Source organism: Nestor notabilis, unplaced genomic scaffold, assembly GCF_000696875.1.
Source record: "Nestor notabilis isolate BGI_N333 unplaced genomic scaffold, ASM69687v1 scaffold1707, whole genome shotgun sequence".
Classification (NCBI taxonomy): domain Eukaryota; kingdom Metazoa; phylum Chordata; class Aves; order Psittaciformes; family Psittacidae; genus Nestor; species Nestor notabilis.
Window position 1 is genome coordinate 135656 of NW_009936715.1, and position 17372 is coordinate 153027.

General features: G+C 40.0%; 1 protein-coding gene across 1 annotated transcript in view; it reads right to left on the reverse strand.

Annotated features, from left to right (window-relative positions):
• Nucleotides 1–17372, reverse strand: part of LOC104408755 (1-phosphatidylinositol 4,5-bisphosphate phosphodiesterase beta-1-like) — a 120565-nt gene that overhangs the window by 93223 nt on the left and 9970 nt on the right. Inside the window, 4 exon segments of the mRNA XM_010018459.1 lie at nt 2214–2391; nt 2879–2963; nt 9794–9876; nt 14064–14221. Of these exon segments, the coding sequence (XP_010016761.1) occupies nt 2214–2391; nt 2879–2963; nt 9794–9876; nt 14064–14221 (504 nt within the window).

Here is a 17372-nt window from a genome sequence, read left to right on the forward strand (position 1 = left end):
GATTTGCAGACATGCTGCGTGCTCATTGCTGTAAAGCTGTAGCTGAAGTCTCTGGGTTGTGCTCTGAATACCTAAAAATTCAAAGTACTCTTGAAAAATCAGATCCTGGATGTTCCTTGTCAGTCACCCCTAAACTGTTCTTAAGCTCTCTCAGACTCGGCTGCCCTTAAATTAAATTGGCTTAATATTATTTCACTCCCCAAAGCTATTGTTCAGATAAATTCACTGCTCTTAGTCAAGGTTCATATGCAGCCTGGACACCTCCACTGAAATTCACTGCAAGATGAGGATGCTACATACACCTGGGATCAAGCATTAAATGGCAGAGAAAGAAAAAATACTGACTAACTGCATTCTCTAAAAGAGGCGTAGGTCCTGAAGGAGAAACAGTGGCCAAAGGAAGTATTACCAGTAATGTATTTTGGCAGTCACAGAAGAACCAAGGGACCACATCAATTTTGCAATCTCAGATCTAGCCTTTTCTAATTTGTAAGTGTTCATCTTCATAACCTACAGTTGACAGAGGTTGTTATATAGATCACAGGGACTTAATATTCACAGTTAATTTGCTAAATTACAGATCCTGTTATGGGACTAATCCCCCACCTTGCATCATCATCATCATCTAGATTCACAGACCAAGTCTCTTCCTAGGAATGCTCATAGAGAGAATCCTGAGAGACAAAGTTGTTCCCTTCTCTGCAGATCAGGCACTCAGAAAGCAAAAGACATAGACTTTGCCACTGGGTTCTCACTGTGTGCTGGTAACAGAAATGTAGAGTTAGGAACCCAGGATTGATTTCAAGTGTTGGAAAGGAGTCAGTTGGCATACACACACTTCTTTTTCTGTTGCTTGGGATTTGACTAAAGCAAACCAAGAAAACAGTATTAAATCATTCCTGACACCAGGATGAATCTTCCTTTGAAAGGCAAAGCCTACTCCAAAGCATGCCCTTTCCAAAGTTTCTTAACACAATAGCTAAAAACTCTCTCTTTGCTTCTAATAGGATAAACAACGTTATCCACAAATACAGCAGGTTTTTTTAGTTTTAATTCAGCTTGAGGCAAACTGCCAGCATGAAAACTTCCAGCTCAATTAATCAGAAAAAATTACAAACAATGGAAAAAAGTTTCTTTTAATGGCAAATGGTAATGAACTTATATTCCAGTAGAGCTTCCAATTTGCTTTATAAGTATTCTACACTATTAGGGCAGAAATATGTATGCTGCCAGCAATCCAACATTTCAATATTAATAGGAAGAAGAAATGCTAGTACAGGGAACAGACCCTGAGCTGGGCATCAGGATATACAGATTTCATTGTCTGTCTGCCTGCTCATCTGCTCCTGTGGTTTACAGCAAATCCTTCATCTTTTTCCTCTGCACTTCTCTTTGTCTTTTCTAGGTAGGTTTTAAACTCTTCAGGACAAAGACCATCTCTGACCAATTCTGGCATACCAAGACTCACAATGGTTCCCTGCAGATCCCATAGGTGTTACCAGAATATATGCATTAAATTACAGTAACTTTTTTGTTTCATTTCTGATTTTAAAGATTCTGCTAATAATCTTAACTTTAATACCCTGCTTTCCAGTGGCTCCATTCCCTGTAATTCCTGATGGTAATAAATATTTATTTGCAGTATTATTTTTGCCTGTTTCCTTCTCTGGAATAGAAGAACATCTTACTGCATGTTGCACAGAGGTCTGTGGCATCTTCCCAACTAATGCAAGACAACAGCGGGTTGAGCCTTGCCAGCCTGAGGAATGGATATCTCATTCAGTTAGCCTAAATCTTAAGACACTGAAGAACCACTATGGTTCTCCTATGCAAGAGGTTAAATCTGAAAGGGCACCAAATGGTAGTCGCATCTCAGAGGTAACAGGAAAAAGAAAACATTTCTATTTGGTACTGGGCTTGGGCACATAGAAAAGGCGCCCAAGGGTGAAGGAGTTGGCAGCTTGCTCTACTTACTAAGCAGCACAGATAAATGTCAGTATGCATCACTGGGCTTTAGGTCACTCCATAAGTTATCCCTCAGCCATGAGCCTTCACAGAGTCCTGGATCAATGACACTTAGCATTGTTTCCTACTGAGTATGGCACACAGTGGTGCACCTTTACCTTGCTAGAGCAATGTAAGTGCATGAAATTATGCCTGTAATTAAGCATTTGTGTTTCAGGAAGAAATATATCTGTGGATCAAATTCCTACCTGCTCCAGGGGAGGAAGGTTCAAACATACTAGATGTATCACTGCATGTGTTGGAAGCTTGCTCCGAGAGCTTCTTTTTTGCACTTCCATCTGCAGACTTGTGTGACTTCTTTTTATTCTTCACCAGAATTTTGTACATTAAATCCATAGGACTTGGAAGAGGAACCCCAGATTCAAGCTTGCAGAAGAAGGAAGAGAAATTTGTTACAACGACAAAAGAAAAGAGCTCATGGCAATTTCTTAGGGCCCACACGGTACAAGGTAATTTTGTAATCTCTATAAGCTCTGTTCGAATGAAATGTATTTTGCACAAGTGGTAACCTCAACATTAAATGAAACAGGCTACTGAGGGCACTCAAGAAGAAAAGAAAAATGCCTTATAAAATGTCTGCGGTAATAACCGAAGTAAGTATTAGTTCAAATCTGAAAGCCTAAATTATAAAACAGCAGCTATGAGAATCAATTGCATTTGGAAGATTATAATTCACTGTATCAGAACAATCTCTGCATCAGAAATGATATGCTTAAATCACCAACAGCTCATACTATTTAACCCCCTCCTTCAGACTCTGTTTTGAAAGGCTGCATATGAAGAATGACACAGGACTGGAACAAATAAAATTCACACAGGTATTTGTGAGCTGATAAACACCAAACCATATTACCGGGTATTTTTCCAATGGGTCCATAAGCAATGCATCTCCAAATATTAATCTGCAGTACTCTGCCATTTTTGCCTGTTGTTTAGGGCTGAAGGGAGAAAAGAAATAAAGAAATGAGTCCTATTAATGCTACAGAGTGAAAGCAGAAGTAATGGATTATCTCGTATCTCTAAACTAGACGTAATTTACTGATCCAATTGCCATGACTTTTTCAGATCAGACATGAAGTAAAGGCATTAATCAATTGATTAATAGTGAAACTGAACTTTTAACATTGAGGTCTATTTTCCTCAAAAAAGAGGCTGTCAGTTGTTAACTTTAGGGAAATAACCATTGGATGAACTTGCTTCTTTCAGGCAACATTTTGAGTCAAAGTTTAAATATTTTCTCCTTACTTTACCTTATACACATGCTGGCATTCTTCACACACACGACCCCATCTGGATTTTGTTCCCTTTTTGTCTTACCTGACCTAAGGCATAATATCCAAAATGGTGACATAGAAAGCAGTCTCCTGTGCAGGTGTCTCTGTTAAATTTGCCAAGCGAAGGATATAGACACCACCACGTCTATAAGGCACAGCCATACAGAAGGAGCAGAAAACATTACCTGGGCCTCAAAACCTGCAAAGCTGCATCAGTTACAGGCACTGGTAGAGAAGCAGCTCGTTTTACTGCACATTTCTGAAGTGCAGTTAGTTTTACTGCAGATTTTCTGCTAAAACACAGCCCATTTTCCCATCCTTTTTGTAAGCCCATGTGAGGTGAGTGCTGTGCTTATGCAGTGTGACAGCCTGTCTGGCCACAGCCCTGCCCAAAGGTGCACTTCTGCACTGCATTCCACAGCAAAGCACCCACTGCCCTCACCCGCTCACTCACCCTGCCATACCCTGGCAGGGTCACAGCAGAGATGCAGTTGTGCTAAGGTGTATTATGTCAATTTGGAGAACTGCTGTAAGAAGGGCTGTAAAAAGTGCTGGTATAACTACATTTTATATGCATGTAATTACATGCTGAATTCATGTGTATGCAACTGGGACAAGTGTATCAGGACAGCCTTCTTAGTGAGGATCTAAATGTAACAACAAGGTGGAGCTGCTCAAGGATTTCAGCTGGGTTAGGGATATGGTCAGATTCCTTTTTTATAATTTAAAAACTTGTTTCAAATCAGACAGTGTCAAATCTTACCACAGTGATTTACTGCAGTGGTTTTTGTAACATCCTCTAGAAGTAAACTGAACCTCAGTAAACTCTGTTTATAATCAGTTTTCCCAAAGTGCAACCTAAGAATTAAATCATTCCTGCGTATCAGTGATGGGAGTTTTAGGACTGAAGATAGGTTATACTGCTCAGAAATACTTCTCAAATCATCCTAACATGCAGCTTAGTGTTACAGTCACTCTTTAATCTTAGATGACTGTTCTTGCCTGAGAAATCTGGAGAGTGACTTTATACAAGGGCATGCAGTGACAGGACAAGGGGAATGGCTTTAACCTGACAGAGCGGAGACTGAGATTAAACATTAGGAAGACATTCTTCCCTGTGCGGGTGCTGAGGCGCTGGCACAGGGTGCCCAGAGAAGCTGGGGCTGCCCCATCCCTGGCAGTGTTCAAGGCCAGGTTGGACACAGGGGCTTGGAGCAACCTGCTCTAGTGGAAGGTGTCCCTGCCCGTGGCAGGGGGTTGGAACTAGGTAAGCGTTAAGGTCCCTTCCAATCCAAATCATTCCTTGATTCCATGATTCTATGTGTAGTTTTGTTATATGTGCCTGTTTAAAATCTGCAATATCTGAGCTTAGGTATCTTCAAAAGTTTCCCTTTTTGATACCCTGCTGAGGAGTCTTGATTAAAGGACAAGGCTTATATTGCTTAATATAACTTCTTCAACTACTGTTAATGATGATCTGCATATCACTGAAGCTACACAAATGGTTTAAGCGGTTTTGTTACCATGGAGCTCTTTTTCATGACAATCTAGAGCTGGGTGTATAGGAAAAAAGGAGTGCTCATTTCTCCTGCAAACTAGGAGTACAACAACTGCTGTGTCTAGTTTGTCATTAGCTACCCAGCGAGCACCTGCACTGCAGCTCTTGCTGGGGTCAGCAAGGCTAAACCAGAGCTGACGTAAAGGCTTGGTGGCATTTGATACAGAAAATGTAATTTCCCCAAAATCTGCATTCTGGATGTCCCCTGAAGCAGATCTGGGTGAACCAGTCATTAGTTCAATCACTGACGAAATATATTGCGGAGAGGCTTTAAATTACTCCACAAAGCTATGCAAGTCCTGCCTGCAGTTGAAATCACTGCAGCGTTTCATGAATGCTTGCATTTGCATGCAGCCAATTCTGCAAAAAAGTTAAAAGCCACTTTTAGCTGAGGATGGAAAATTAAGATGAAGACAAGCAAGGCAGTGGAACTAAGAACCCACAAGGGAGGAGGCAATGGGGATAATAGATCAGGTGTTAGCTATTTCAAACCTCTAGCTACCAAGGAAACTAAAGGTACCTCACTCTAGTAGTACCTCACCCTAGTAAGCAACCAGACTGGGTATTTGTGATAGGGTCAGGGGGGTCATTATATTGAATTTTAGTTCAGTCTTCTCCACCAGTGTATATTTGGAATAGACCCATGCTCTTAGAACCCAGAGAGTTCAGGCATCTCTTTGAATCAAACGAGCTCCACTATTGAAATCATAGTTATTAGATGTGACATCAGCACATCAACTCCAAAATGAGCTCTTGATAGGAATCCTAAGAAAATATGCAAGAGTTAAATCTAGTAATTTTCAAACTATCACCAAAGCTAGAACTAATTCTTCTGATCTTCTATGTGTAATTACATGTTTACCTCAAAGAGAGCACAGTGAGAACTTTCAGTATTGCAAAAGAGAAAAACGTAATGCAACAGTGTTTGGGGTTAGCACATAAATTCCAGTGTCGCTGCACCCCGGAGGCGAAGAAGGAAAAGGAAAATGATGTGAAAAACTAATGGGTTTTAATACAATAGAATAAATAGTAGTAGACAAGTCAAACGTAGGAAAGTCCTGACATCATAAAATAACTTATTGCTATGAATTGGACTATGTGCACAGGTATTTCTGACAACTCCTAAGAGGGAATAAAAAATATCTAGGTGTACCAGCATTTAACTGAGTGGTACAACCAGAGCAACAGATTGAAATACCAACTTTTCTACACCAACATATGCCCCATTTGTGTTATGAAACAAAAAAGTAGGTATTTCCTGGTCCACATCTACTATTATTGGAAATTCTCTGAGTGTTCATGTATTGTATTGAAAATTGACGCCTGAAAAGAGCTGACACTATCTGCTTTATGATTTTTACTGGGCAAACATGGATGGGGAGCACACAGACTAATTATATATGCCCCCAAATGTGCCAGAGTAAAGGAGACACCTGGCGGTATGGAAATATAAACAGTATTAAGAAATGTTTTCGTTACCATTAATGTATTGCTTGTACTTTGTTTTACTGTGTTTGCGTTATGCCTACTATGAAGGTCAATCAGAGAGGCTCTTTGGCACTACTGCTCCTAACACTATGTTGTTGTCACTTCTGCAGAGATATTTCTTCTGCATAAGACAAAGACACAGATGCTTCCCAGAAGAGTCTAAAATAATTTCAAGTGGAGGAAGAAAGTGATAAAAATCCTGTTAACGTTTGAAATAACAATTCCAGCAAGAAACCAGCAATATGAATAACTGTAATTAAATTTAATCTTGGAAGCAATCTTATATGGATACTGCTCAAGGATCACTTAACCTTTTTGCTATATCATCAGTGCATCTGTAATTATAGAGTGTCTGCTTTCGGATTTGCAGATTGCTTATCTTCTTGCAAGCCCAATTTCAACATCAAGGTCTTCTTGAGGTCTTTATAAAATTTTCAGGGAACTTGTCTATTTTTTTAAGAGAACCACATCTTTTCATCTCACATCTCATCTTTCTCCCTTTCTTTTTTCAGCCATGTTTTGGTGTCAATATAAATGATGGCATACATGAAGTTTTATCTATTCTAAAAGTTATATGCTTTCCTCTTTTATCTATTCTAAAAGTTATATGCTTTCCTCTTTTATCTATTCTAAAAGTTATATGCTTTCCTCTTTTTCTGAACTTTAATGTATAAAAGCAGGCAAGAATGAATATACTACACAGTGCAGTTATAGTAAAGGAAGTGAAAATACTGCACATGCTATAAAGGTATTAGAGAGGAGTCCTTCAAGGAAAAGCACTGAAAGAAAGCAAAATGAGTTGATTAACACTATGTGCTAATAAGTGATTTGTTCTCTAGGTGGACAAAAAGAACCAGAAAGAAGAAAACCTGCATTTTAAGTCCAGTGGTGATTAACACTGTCATTTCTATGGTGGTGATCTAAAACTTACTTACCTCTGATAATCAGAGTCTGTTTAAAAGCCATGAATAGAGAACACAGGCTAAAACCATCTTCTGGTTTAAACCAAAACCAAAGCCAAAAGGACCAACATTTCACACATGAATACTGACTCTAGTAACTTGAAAACTGCAAGAAAAAATTGGTCACCCCGAAGCAGGAATTGATATCATAGGATTTGTTTGACAGCAATGCTATAAAAGCAGTTAGCATTTTTTTGTTAATGCTTTGGGGAAAGTCCATCTTTAAGATCTAGAAGAAAAACAACATTCCAAGTAAATGAAAAGACAAAAGGAACATTCCATGAAATTAAGTGAAGGTTTCTGCGAGTGGCATGACTAATTGCAGATTTCTCTAGCAACTAGTGAATAAATGAAGGGATAATTGTAGCAGTTGGTAAAATAACGAGAAATTATTCTTAGCCAAAGCAAAATTAGAAATCACACACATTAAGCCTGGTGATTTACTGCAGCAGCAAATAATAAATAGCAATAAAGCCTCAGAAAAAGAAAATACTTGATATTGTTTTTGCAGACTTGCTTTGCTAAAAACCCATGTCATAGCAATGCACGGAAAAGGACATCAAATAATACACTTCGGGATAATTCATTAATCCATTACTGGAATTCTCTGGAGAGAAAGGTCCAATGGTTTCTGTGAGGCAAACTGTAACTATCGGAGTACACAGCAGTAATTCTGTTCCCTCTTTGACAAATTCCTGCAGTATCACACCACCTTTAATTCTAACAGGGTTTCATCTTATAGTTTTAAAGCCACTTATGTACATAACTTACATCTGACAGGAATTTATTTTATACCTTTTTTTTTAACTTCTTTACTTTCCTAAAATAGAACAGATCACCCTGGAATAGTTGAAGGTGTCTTAATGACTTTAAAGGGGGGAAAAAAGGTAACCTTTCTGGTTAAAATAAACTGGATGATGCTTCTTCTGTGCCTTATAGTACCACAGTGAATTTATGTGTTAACAAATATGGAAGAACAAATACAAAACACAATGCATTGAAGAATGATGGTTTTTCTGAAGACTAGAGGTTGCATTTGGAAACACTGAGAAGGGCATTGTGAGTTAAACCCTGTAGCAGTAGGTGAGCATAAGCAAGTCCAAAGTGACCTAATTTTCATCAAAAAGAAAGGAGTGAGTGGACTGATTAAAGAAACTAAATACATACAGTATCTGTGTGGTCTTCCAGAGGAAGACAGAACTAACTCAGCAGGATTTAACAGGTAGCTGTTTGAATCATAACCATGTGGCCTTTAAATGTGTGCAGAGCAAGCAGAGATTTGCCCACAGAAGCTAAGCTCGTGCTGTAAGGGACAGAATCACAGAATCACTTCGGTTGGAAAAGCCCCTTAAGATCAAGCCCAACCGTAAACCTAACACTGGCAAGTCCACCACTAAAACATGTCCCTAAGCACCACATCTGTATATACAGGTAGTATAGGCCAGCTCTTAGATTTTAAACTTTTCTACCTATACATTTTTTGATCCATTTTGTCACATCTGTTCTTAAAAACATTCTTTCATAGCTGCTTCTACCAGTTCCTTCCCTTATGACGAGAATGTTCTTCCTAAAACAATGGAAAAGCAGTTAGCCCTCGCCCTTTTCCTCTTCAAGAAACAGAATTGCCAACATCTTTTCTGATTTGTGTTAAATCAGCTGCCCCAAAGATTACCTTTTATTTCACATTAAAACAACAACAAAAAAGAAGGTTCTCAGTCCAAACTGGCCCCAGAATTGTTGAAAATGTTTTCACAAACAGCAGAAAACAAAAGGGGAAAAGGCAGTGGAAGTTAAGGCACATGTTATGAGTCAATGTCACCCCATTTTGAGCTATGGGGTCTCTATATTTGAAACCAAAGTTAATGTCAAACTTAAAAGAAGAAAAATAAGAACTAGAATTACAACAACTGCAATAAATATATCAATGGGATAATTTTAGAAGTGGTCTCACTTATTTTTTCTTTTCTTACACAGAAAAAATGTCCTTTTTTTTGTAACAAAAAAAGGAAAGGAAAAGAGGCTTAAGCAAATGGGTATTTTTTGGCAGAAACATTACAATTCCTGGCCATTCAGAGCACCTATTTTGGGTTCCTACTTGATCTATGGTTCTGGCCTCTACATCTAGTACACAAGAAACAGACCAAATTCTGTGCAGAGAATAGGGTCATAAGCAGGTGAAATACAGCTTCTTTTTCTCTGATGAAGTACTGGTACAGCAGAACATACTGACACTGTAAAGTTTACACACTTTGTCTCACAATTATTCAAACTCTCTTTCATACAAAAGGTTCTAATTTGAGAAGGTTTTTAAAGAACATGCCCAATTCTTTCTGATCATCTTGGTTACATAGGCTGGTACAGGGTTTTCTGGACTAAGAGATGTTGGTCATTTCATACAATAAAAGTGCTACAAGTGCATACATTATTCTGTGTTTAGACCTTACAAGAAATGTAACACCATACAGGAAAACATGGTAATTACTTACGAATCCACATGGTTTTCAAAGGAAAGGAGGATTGGAAAGGGCGATGTCTTAAATGCACATTCAGCAATAGCTTCTATTACTTCCTAAAGAATCAAAATACATACAGTTACCAATTTATGTCTTTAAAGAGAGAGGATGTTGGCTCTTAAAGACAGAAAAGACCCAAAGAGGTCTGAAGTCATACCCAAACCGCCTGAAATCAGACCTTCTGTTCTAAACATCCCAGAAAGCTCTGGAACGTGCTTTTGCAGCAACCAAGTTCTTCAACCTGAACTGTAATCAAACCTCCAAAGTGTCTGATGAGCCTCAAGCACTGCATTTCTCAAGAAATGACTTATGTCTGCCTAAATCAATAGTTCAAACATAAAACAGTCTTTGTGGGGAACCGTTCCATGCCTGAAGCTATGACTTTCATGAACTATTTTGCATAATAATAAACGTGCTCTGACAAATACATATCTTCTAAACATCATCAGCACAAGCACGTATCCATAAAATCCTTCGTTAATCTCACAAGTTTTAGTTCCCTTTTTGGATGAGAGAAATCCCTTTAAGGCAAAAGACAGAAAACCACTACTCAGTTAAAACAGTTGGCTGCACAGTAATTATCAGAGGCCTCAGAAACTGAAACTTCTACACAAGTTTCCTTTCAGCTCTGATGGAAACCGACAACTGTAAATCCAGAAGAGGAATCATTTGATAACACTAATTTTTGTGGGGTGCACAATGTAGTAATGCACTTACTGTTACAAATTACTCAGTGCTTCTCTATTGAAACACAAATCTTTTTTCAATAGAGCTTCTAAAATACTGAAGACCTTCCATACTGCTGTCAAATGCTGGTGTTTATAAGAACCTTAGACTCTGGAGTTTGTAAGAACCCAGAAGCTTGTTCCCTCCCAAATCATAAGGAGGACCAAAACCTGAAAGATTTATTTTAAACAAGCCTCCTCTGGGGATTCCTTTTGGTCATTTTCTGTACTTTTAAAAGCTCAACAGTAAAAAATCCACTTCCTAAAATGAAAGGTGAGCTTCTGGTGCATTCTTCTGATGTTGTGTTGCAGAATCCAAGGCTGGAAGGAAAGCACAAGCCATTTCAATATTTGCTGGTATAAGCAAGGATACAAACAAGAGTTAAAGTCTTCATGTAATTAGAACAAAACACAGCTCATGCACAACTTGTTGTAGTATCTCCTGTAAGATGAGAAATTAGCTCTCTCAGCACACAGAGGTGGTGAATGACTACGTTTAATAACTGCAATTATTAGATATTTAAATGCCTCACTTATAACTAATCACGTGCTTCAACTAAGAGCACTCCTTAGTCTTCAAAAGAAAGGCAAAGAATTTATTGGAAGACTAGTAAATGGTGCAGAAGGCTGGGTGAAGGCAAGTAGAAAGCTGCAGTTTCACAACTGCAGTTATCCTATGGGAGAATGCACCACGGAGTGATTTCTGCTGCACACTTTCTTTCCAACTCCAGTAAATCACTAAGAGCTGGTTCCACCTTAACCCTGTCCAGAACCAGTGGGACTGTCAAAAGCATCTCAGGCAATTTTGCCATTACAAGGGAACAGCAGGGCTGAGAACTGGGTTGCAAATATTGAGTCCTCCCATCTTGATGTTCTCCACCCAGATCATTAGTGATGGCACCACCCCTTGGGTATCTAGGATCATGCAGACTTGAGAACACGTGAAGCTGGATTTAAGAAGTACTGCTGAAAAGCAGTCCTGAGGCCTTTCTTGCTCCTACACACTGCTCAAGCTGTGGAGTAAACCCACACATTTATTTTCAACTGCAATCTCCACTGCAAAAAGAGAGTAAATCCCAGGGAAAATGACCTGGAAGAGTAAAATCAGGATTACACAGATGAAATCTGAGGATGAGAAGCTGAGGCATTGGTTCAGTGGAGAACGAGGTGTGCTGGTGACTGAGTCTTGCACTGCGTTCAAGTGTAAACGCAAACGCTCTACAGTCAGAGAGGAACAACATGGTAAGTTCCATATTTGAGGCCAGCTGCAGAATGACTCACCTGAACAATGTCTCCCGAGTATATATAAAGTGCACACACACACAGATTCCTGGTTATGGCATGGAAAATACTGTTGGTTCCCCACAAGATCTCACCCTGGCAGCAGCTCACCATCTGCAGCTGGGAAAAACCTTACTGCTTTCTGTATGGCATGAAGCAAGATAAAAACCAACTACACAAAAAAGCCCACAAAACCCCCAGCAACATAAGGATGGGGTGTATATATTGCTTCTGACTCCACGCTTCAGAAAGCCTATCTGAGGCAGTGAAAACTGACAGACCAAACAGAAGCATCGTGTACTGTGGTCACGCCAAAAGCGTGAGCTGATAAATGATTCAGCATTCAAGACCCAGTGATCACTCTGTATTGATTCACACACTTCTGACACATTATTTCACTACCATTCTGCTCCTCCTCAGCCAAGCAGCACATTTTGAGCGTTGAGAAGAAACCAGCAGTCAATACATTTTTCTGTGTGGAGGAATATATACTTGCCCTGAAGTGACAGCTGAAATATTCTTGTGTAGGTTCAAAATACTTCCCAAGATCAATCCTGCAGACACAGTGTCTAAGGTTACACATCTAAGTAATCAGGGATAATCCTCATTCCTGCTCATGATCCTTTTAAGAATCAGATTAACTTTGTTTTAAATTCCTGCTCATGACCAAAGGAGTTGAGAGCTGTCTTCCTTAATTAAAGGACTTTCAGCGGCCAAATTCTGTGCCTATAAACATAATTGGCTTCACATAAACATAACTGGAAAGTAAATAACAAATGTGTGAGAAGGTTGTTTTATGCCTTCCTGTGATTAACTCAATCAGTGAAGAGTTAGAGAAAAGAAATCGAAAAGAAAAGAGTGTTCTGGTGTGAGTAAAATGTGGTGTTTTGTCTGTGTGCCAGTGTAATTTGCTTTCTTCCCCTAAAAGAAGGCAAAAGAAACCCCTCAACAACTCATGCTTCAAGTGTGGGAGACATGCTTCAAAGCTGCAGCTAGCAGAGAAGCCACACCTAACACCTATAACGTAACCAAATTCAGCAATTATCACTTTTTTCCACATCATCTTGCACATGGGTAAGTCTAGAAACCTATTTCCAGAGTGAGTTAGTGTCTCAGATGAAGAATAATTTCTTCACACTTGAAAAACGATATCCTGATTATCATTATAAGCTGTGCTGACTACCAATCTCAGTATTAAAGAACACCTCCATCATGCCCCTCTAACACCCTGGATCAAAAACATCTTTAAGAATAACAAGAAGGTAACAATTTACAGTTATTGCTGAGGGTATAGTACCTACCTTTCATTATAGAGAAAGGAAATGGAAGATGAAATTCAGTAATACAGATGATATGCTTAGGGTCTGAATGACACAAATACTCCCTTGCAATCTCAAAGATACTAATTTTACTATTTCATCCTCCAGTGCTTCAGATCTGATCCCACATATCAGGGATAAGAGTAACACTGCACACACTGTTACTCAGTTTTTAATTGTGACTATAATGCCGAGTGTCTGGACCCTGGGGTGGGACCTGCCCATCTGGGCATGGGTAGCTTACTCTCTGCTCACAGAAACCTACAGGCTTGCAAGCTGTTGAGACTTCCATGATAGCTGCTGTTTCCTGCCTCAGTTCAGCACTTCTGTCTCCCACTCCCACTTACCAGGCAGAGAAGAAAGAATACACTGATGCATTGCTTACTGCTGCTCAAGCTCAAATCCCTGTGGCCTTCATCTCAGCTCCCCTCCCTGCTGCATGCTACGGAGCTGTAACACAAACTAGTCCTTCCTCCCCATCCTCCTGGCTCCAGATGCATCCACAGACCTGTTTTACACTGTGCAAAACCAGCTGTAGTGGCAGTACCTGGTCTTTCAGCCCTGGCTGTGCTCTACCCTGTTTCTCTCCCTGTGAGGTCTGCTGAAGGGACATGCACAGCAGTACGGACCTGGGCACTGAGCCCAGTCCCCAGATGGCACAGACTGTCACGCCACATAATCCTTTTTCCTCTGACTGCCGTAATGACCAAGATCCTCGTCCTGCGTGAGGTCCAAATACTGCAGCTCCTCTCCTCCAATGATTCTCCACACGCTCTGAAACCTCTTAAAGTATCTTTTTGCCCTCACTTTTCTACTCCCTTCCACCTGTGCAGTAAGGTTCTAGCAAGGCATTTGTGATGCATCTTACGTGGAAGCAACCTCCCCAGCTGAAGAGATCCGTGAGCTGCACAGCCGTACCTTGAAGGATATTTCAGTTGTCATCGTGAATCCGTGTGTAATGACCGGCTCCTCCTCAGCTGTTCGTCCTTTCCAGCAGTCCAGCTCCACACAGCGGCAGCCTGACAAAAGCACTTGCCGATACATCTCCACCGATGAGTTACCGGCCAGCTGCCCAGCTACAACAGCACAAGGACATGGAAACAGGGAAGTAATTTGGGGCCTTGGGAATAAATACAAATGATCTAATAATAATTAGCATTAACAGAATCTTTTGCCCTTGGCTGAGAGAAATAACACTCAACGGCACACAGAAAGTGTAAGACCGCGATGGAAATAACTTAGGCAGAGTCAATGTTGTGGTTTGGATTCTGCCCTCAGTTAGAGTGCTGTGAGTGAGGAGAAATAACTGACTGAAACCAACTAAAAAACTTCTGATGGACAGCACGGAAAACAGAAAGTGAAAGAGAAAAGGAAAGGGAAAGGGAAAGAACTTAGTTCTCAAAGACTGTTATCCTTTGACAAGCGATGTGAAATTCAGAGGTGACTCAGGGCAGCAAGATCGTATTTTCTCACAACAGGCAATACAGTTTAGTACAGGATAAACCAAACCTCCTGCAGAGTCACTGATGGTACCATGATGAGGTCTCAAATCAATATTTAATACACTAATCGCCACCCTGAGCTGGTCAGTGGGATTTTCTGATGTGATATTGCATTATTAAGTGTTCAAAACCCATGTAGATGAGGCCCTCAGTGACATGGTTCAGTGGTGGTCCTGGCAGTCCTGAGGTGATGGCTGGACTTGATGATCATAAAGGTCTTTTCCAACCGAGCTGATTCTATGATTCTATTATGTAGGGAGAATTTTAATTGATCTACCAGTTTCCAACAATGACACAATAAACATCTAAAAATAAACAAGGAAAATTTAGCTTTTCCCAAATGCAAAAAGTATTAAAAAAACTCCCAAGACCCCCCCTAAAGATCCCTCAAACCAACAAAAATGTCCATTTGTATTGAGGGAAGAATATCCAGTCAGGTGTCTTCATCTGCTGCAACAGCTTTGATTCCAGTCATACGGATATAAAGGTCGTGCAGCAGGGACATGTTTTACATGTGAAGAAAATGGATGCAGCTTCCTGCTTCCTACCAGACTTCCTAAGAAGACATTCCCGATTTCTAGACAGGAATTCACTCGGCATTTTAAGGAGGCAGGAAGTTCATTTAAGCTAAAGAATCTTTGCTGATGGGGGACATATAAATGATTTCTTCAAATTGGTATATAATATATTGCAGATTTCTCTAATCCTCATTTTATTGTCTCTGTGGCTCTGTGTTTAAGTTTTATGCTGGGAATTACACGTTTTGAGTTTTGCTTCACTAAATAGCACTGTCTGCTTTCTCTGGGTTTTACCTTCCACTAAAAACTGTAACAGAAACCCTTTTCTGTCTGAAAATTCCTATTTACTGTTTGTGTCTAATACGTGAGCTGGAGCAACCATAAATACTCCGCAAGGTATTAACATTACTCCTGTTGAAATCCAAAAGATTTTTCAGCTCCTGGTGGAACCAGTGGGAAATATGTGTTAATAACAGAAGAATTTGGCCAGTGCTGGAAAGTTCTGAAAATCCAAATGGAGTCAGCAAAGTGACAACCTGTCTTCCTTCTTTTTACTTAACTTTTCCTGTGCTTCCCCTTTGATTATGGCAGATTATCTTTGCTTACATAAAAGTCTTTTTGGTGCAGTCTCAGTATCTGGGTTAAGCAGCGGCTCTTTTTCTTTGCAGGATGCAAATGAACATGAGCATGGATCATAGTACAACAGCAGCAATTTCAGTGTATTCATCCCTAAGCATCTGCTTGTGAACATTTTGCTCTCATTACATGGATCTGATAAACTCTGCTGCCTAAAAACTACATTCACTTAAAAACCTGTTTTCATGTTGTCTTTCTTCTCCCTCGAAGCATACTGAATTTGGATTAACACACTATTTTATGATTAACAAACTCCACTATACTTCCTGAGAGACTACGGACCATTATTACTGCTAAGTGTTTCAGACTACAAGATCTTTAACCTTCAGAAGCGCTTAAGTAAATCATGACACGCCTCACTTGCCATCTAACACTTCTCCACGCTATCTTATTAATAAGGCTCAGACGTTTTGGAAGGATTCCTCCTAAGGATGAGAGGATATTCAACCTCCAAACCATTCAATCTTCAGAAAGGCTCCCAGCCACAGTGCAAACGCTATCAAGTGTTTTAATAGTCTCAACAGCTTATTTTTTCTGAAATACAGAATATTAGGAATGTTCCCTCAAATGTTTTTTGCATATATCCTTTATCAATTTCTGGTTTGAGTCTCTATGTGCATCTTTTCCAAACCAGCCCTTAAATAGATACATTCTAACATGGGCTAACACAGACACCAAAGGGAATACTTCCAGTATGGTATTTTTCATATTACAGAGCAATTTTTTAAGAGTAGAAATTGGAAGCAGTATGTCTTCCCTTATATAATACATACAGCATCTACAGTAATACCACAGCTGTATCCCATCACCCTACACTGAATAAGGAGAAACAGATTTTGACAAAATCTTGCTTTTCTGAAAAATATAATTGGCCAAATCATGCCTAGGAAAACAAGCCTGTCCTGACTGATACAAGCTGAGGACATGACCCATGTGTCTCCAACAAGATCAGTTTCACACCTCTGTAACTTCAAGCTGTTCATTTCTCAGCAACTGCATCCTTTTGGGGTTCATTCATCACTGTTTTTCCAAGTGACAGTTATTTGCAACACATGGACTTGAAATTTAGTTACCATTTTAAGATCAGTATTGTCCCAAATCTGGGGGATATTTGGATCCAGGTATGTGGGGTCACCTCACTCTTCACTACTCTAGAACACAGGCAGCTTCTGCCCCCGGGCCCACCCACAGCACCCACCTTCTCCTAGCAGGAAGGGCCAGTATATTCCCTTTGCCATGTACAAGCACAAGTTGCTAAACCTCTATGCAGGCAAGGCCTGGAAAAGCAATCAGTGCTCCGGATCACACGCTGTAGTTTGTAATGTGCAAACCCAGAGCCCCGGACTGCTGCGAGTCTGGCTCTTGGCTGCAGCAGCACCAGAAGGCGCTGGCGGCTGAATCAGTTTTAGACACAGTACATTTATCTGGATTTATTTTCCTTCCGAGCTATCTTGCCATGCACAGGACAGAGAATTAGACCCCACACTGTGACACGTTCTGCTACTGCTTGTGCGTAACTCAAAATAAGGCTCTCACCCTATGGCTGTTATTTATAACACTTCGCGCTGGAC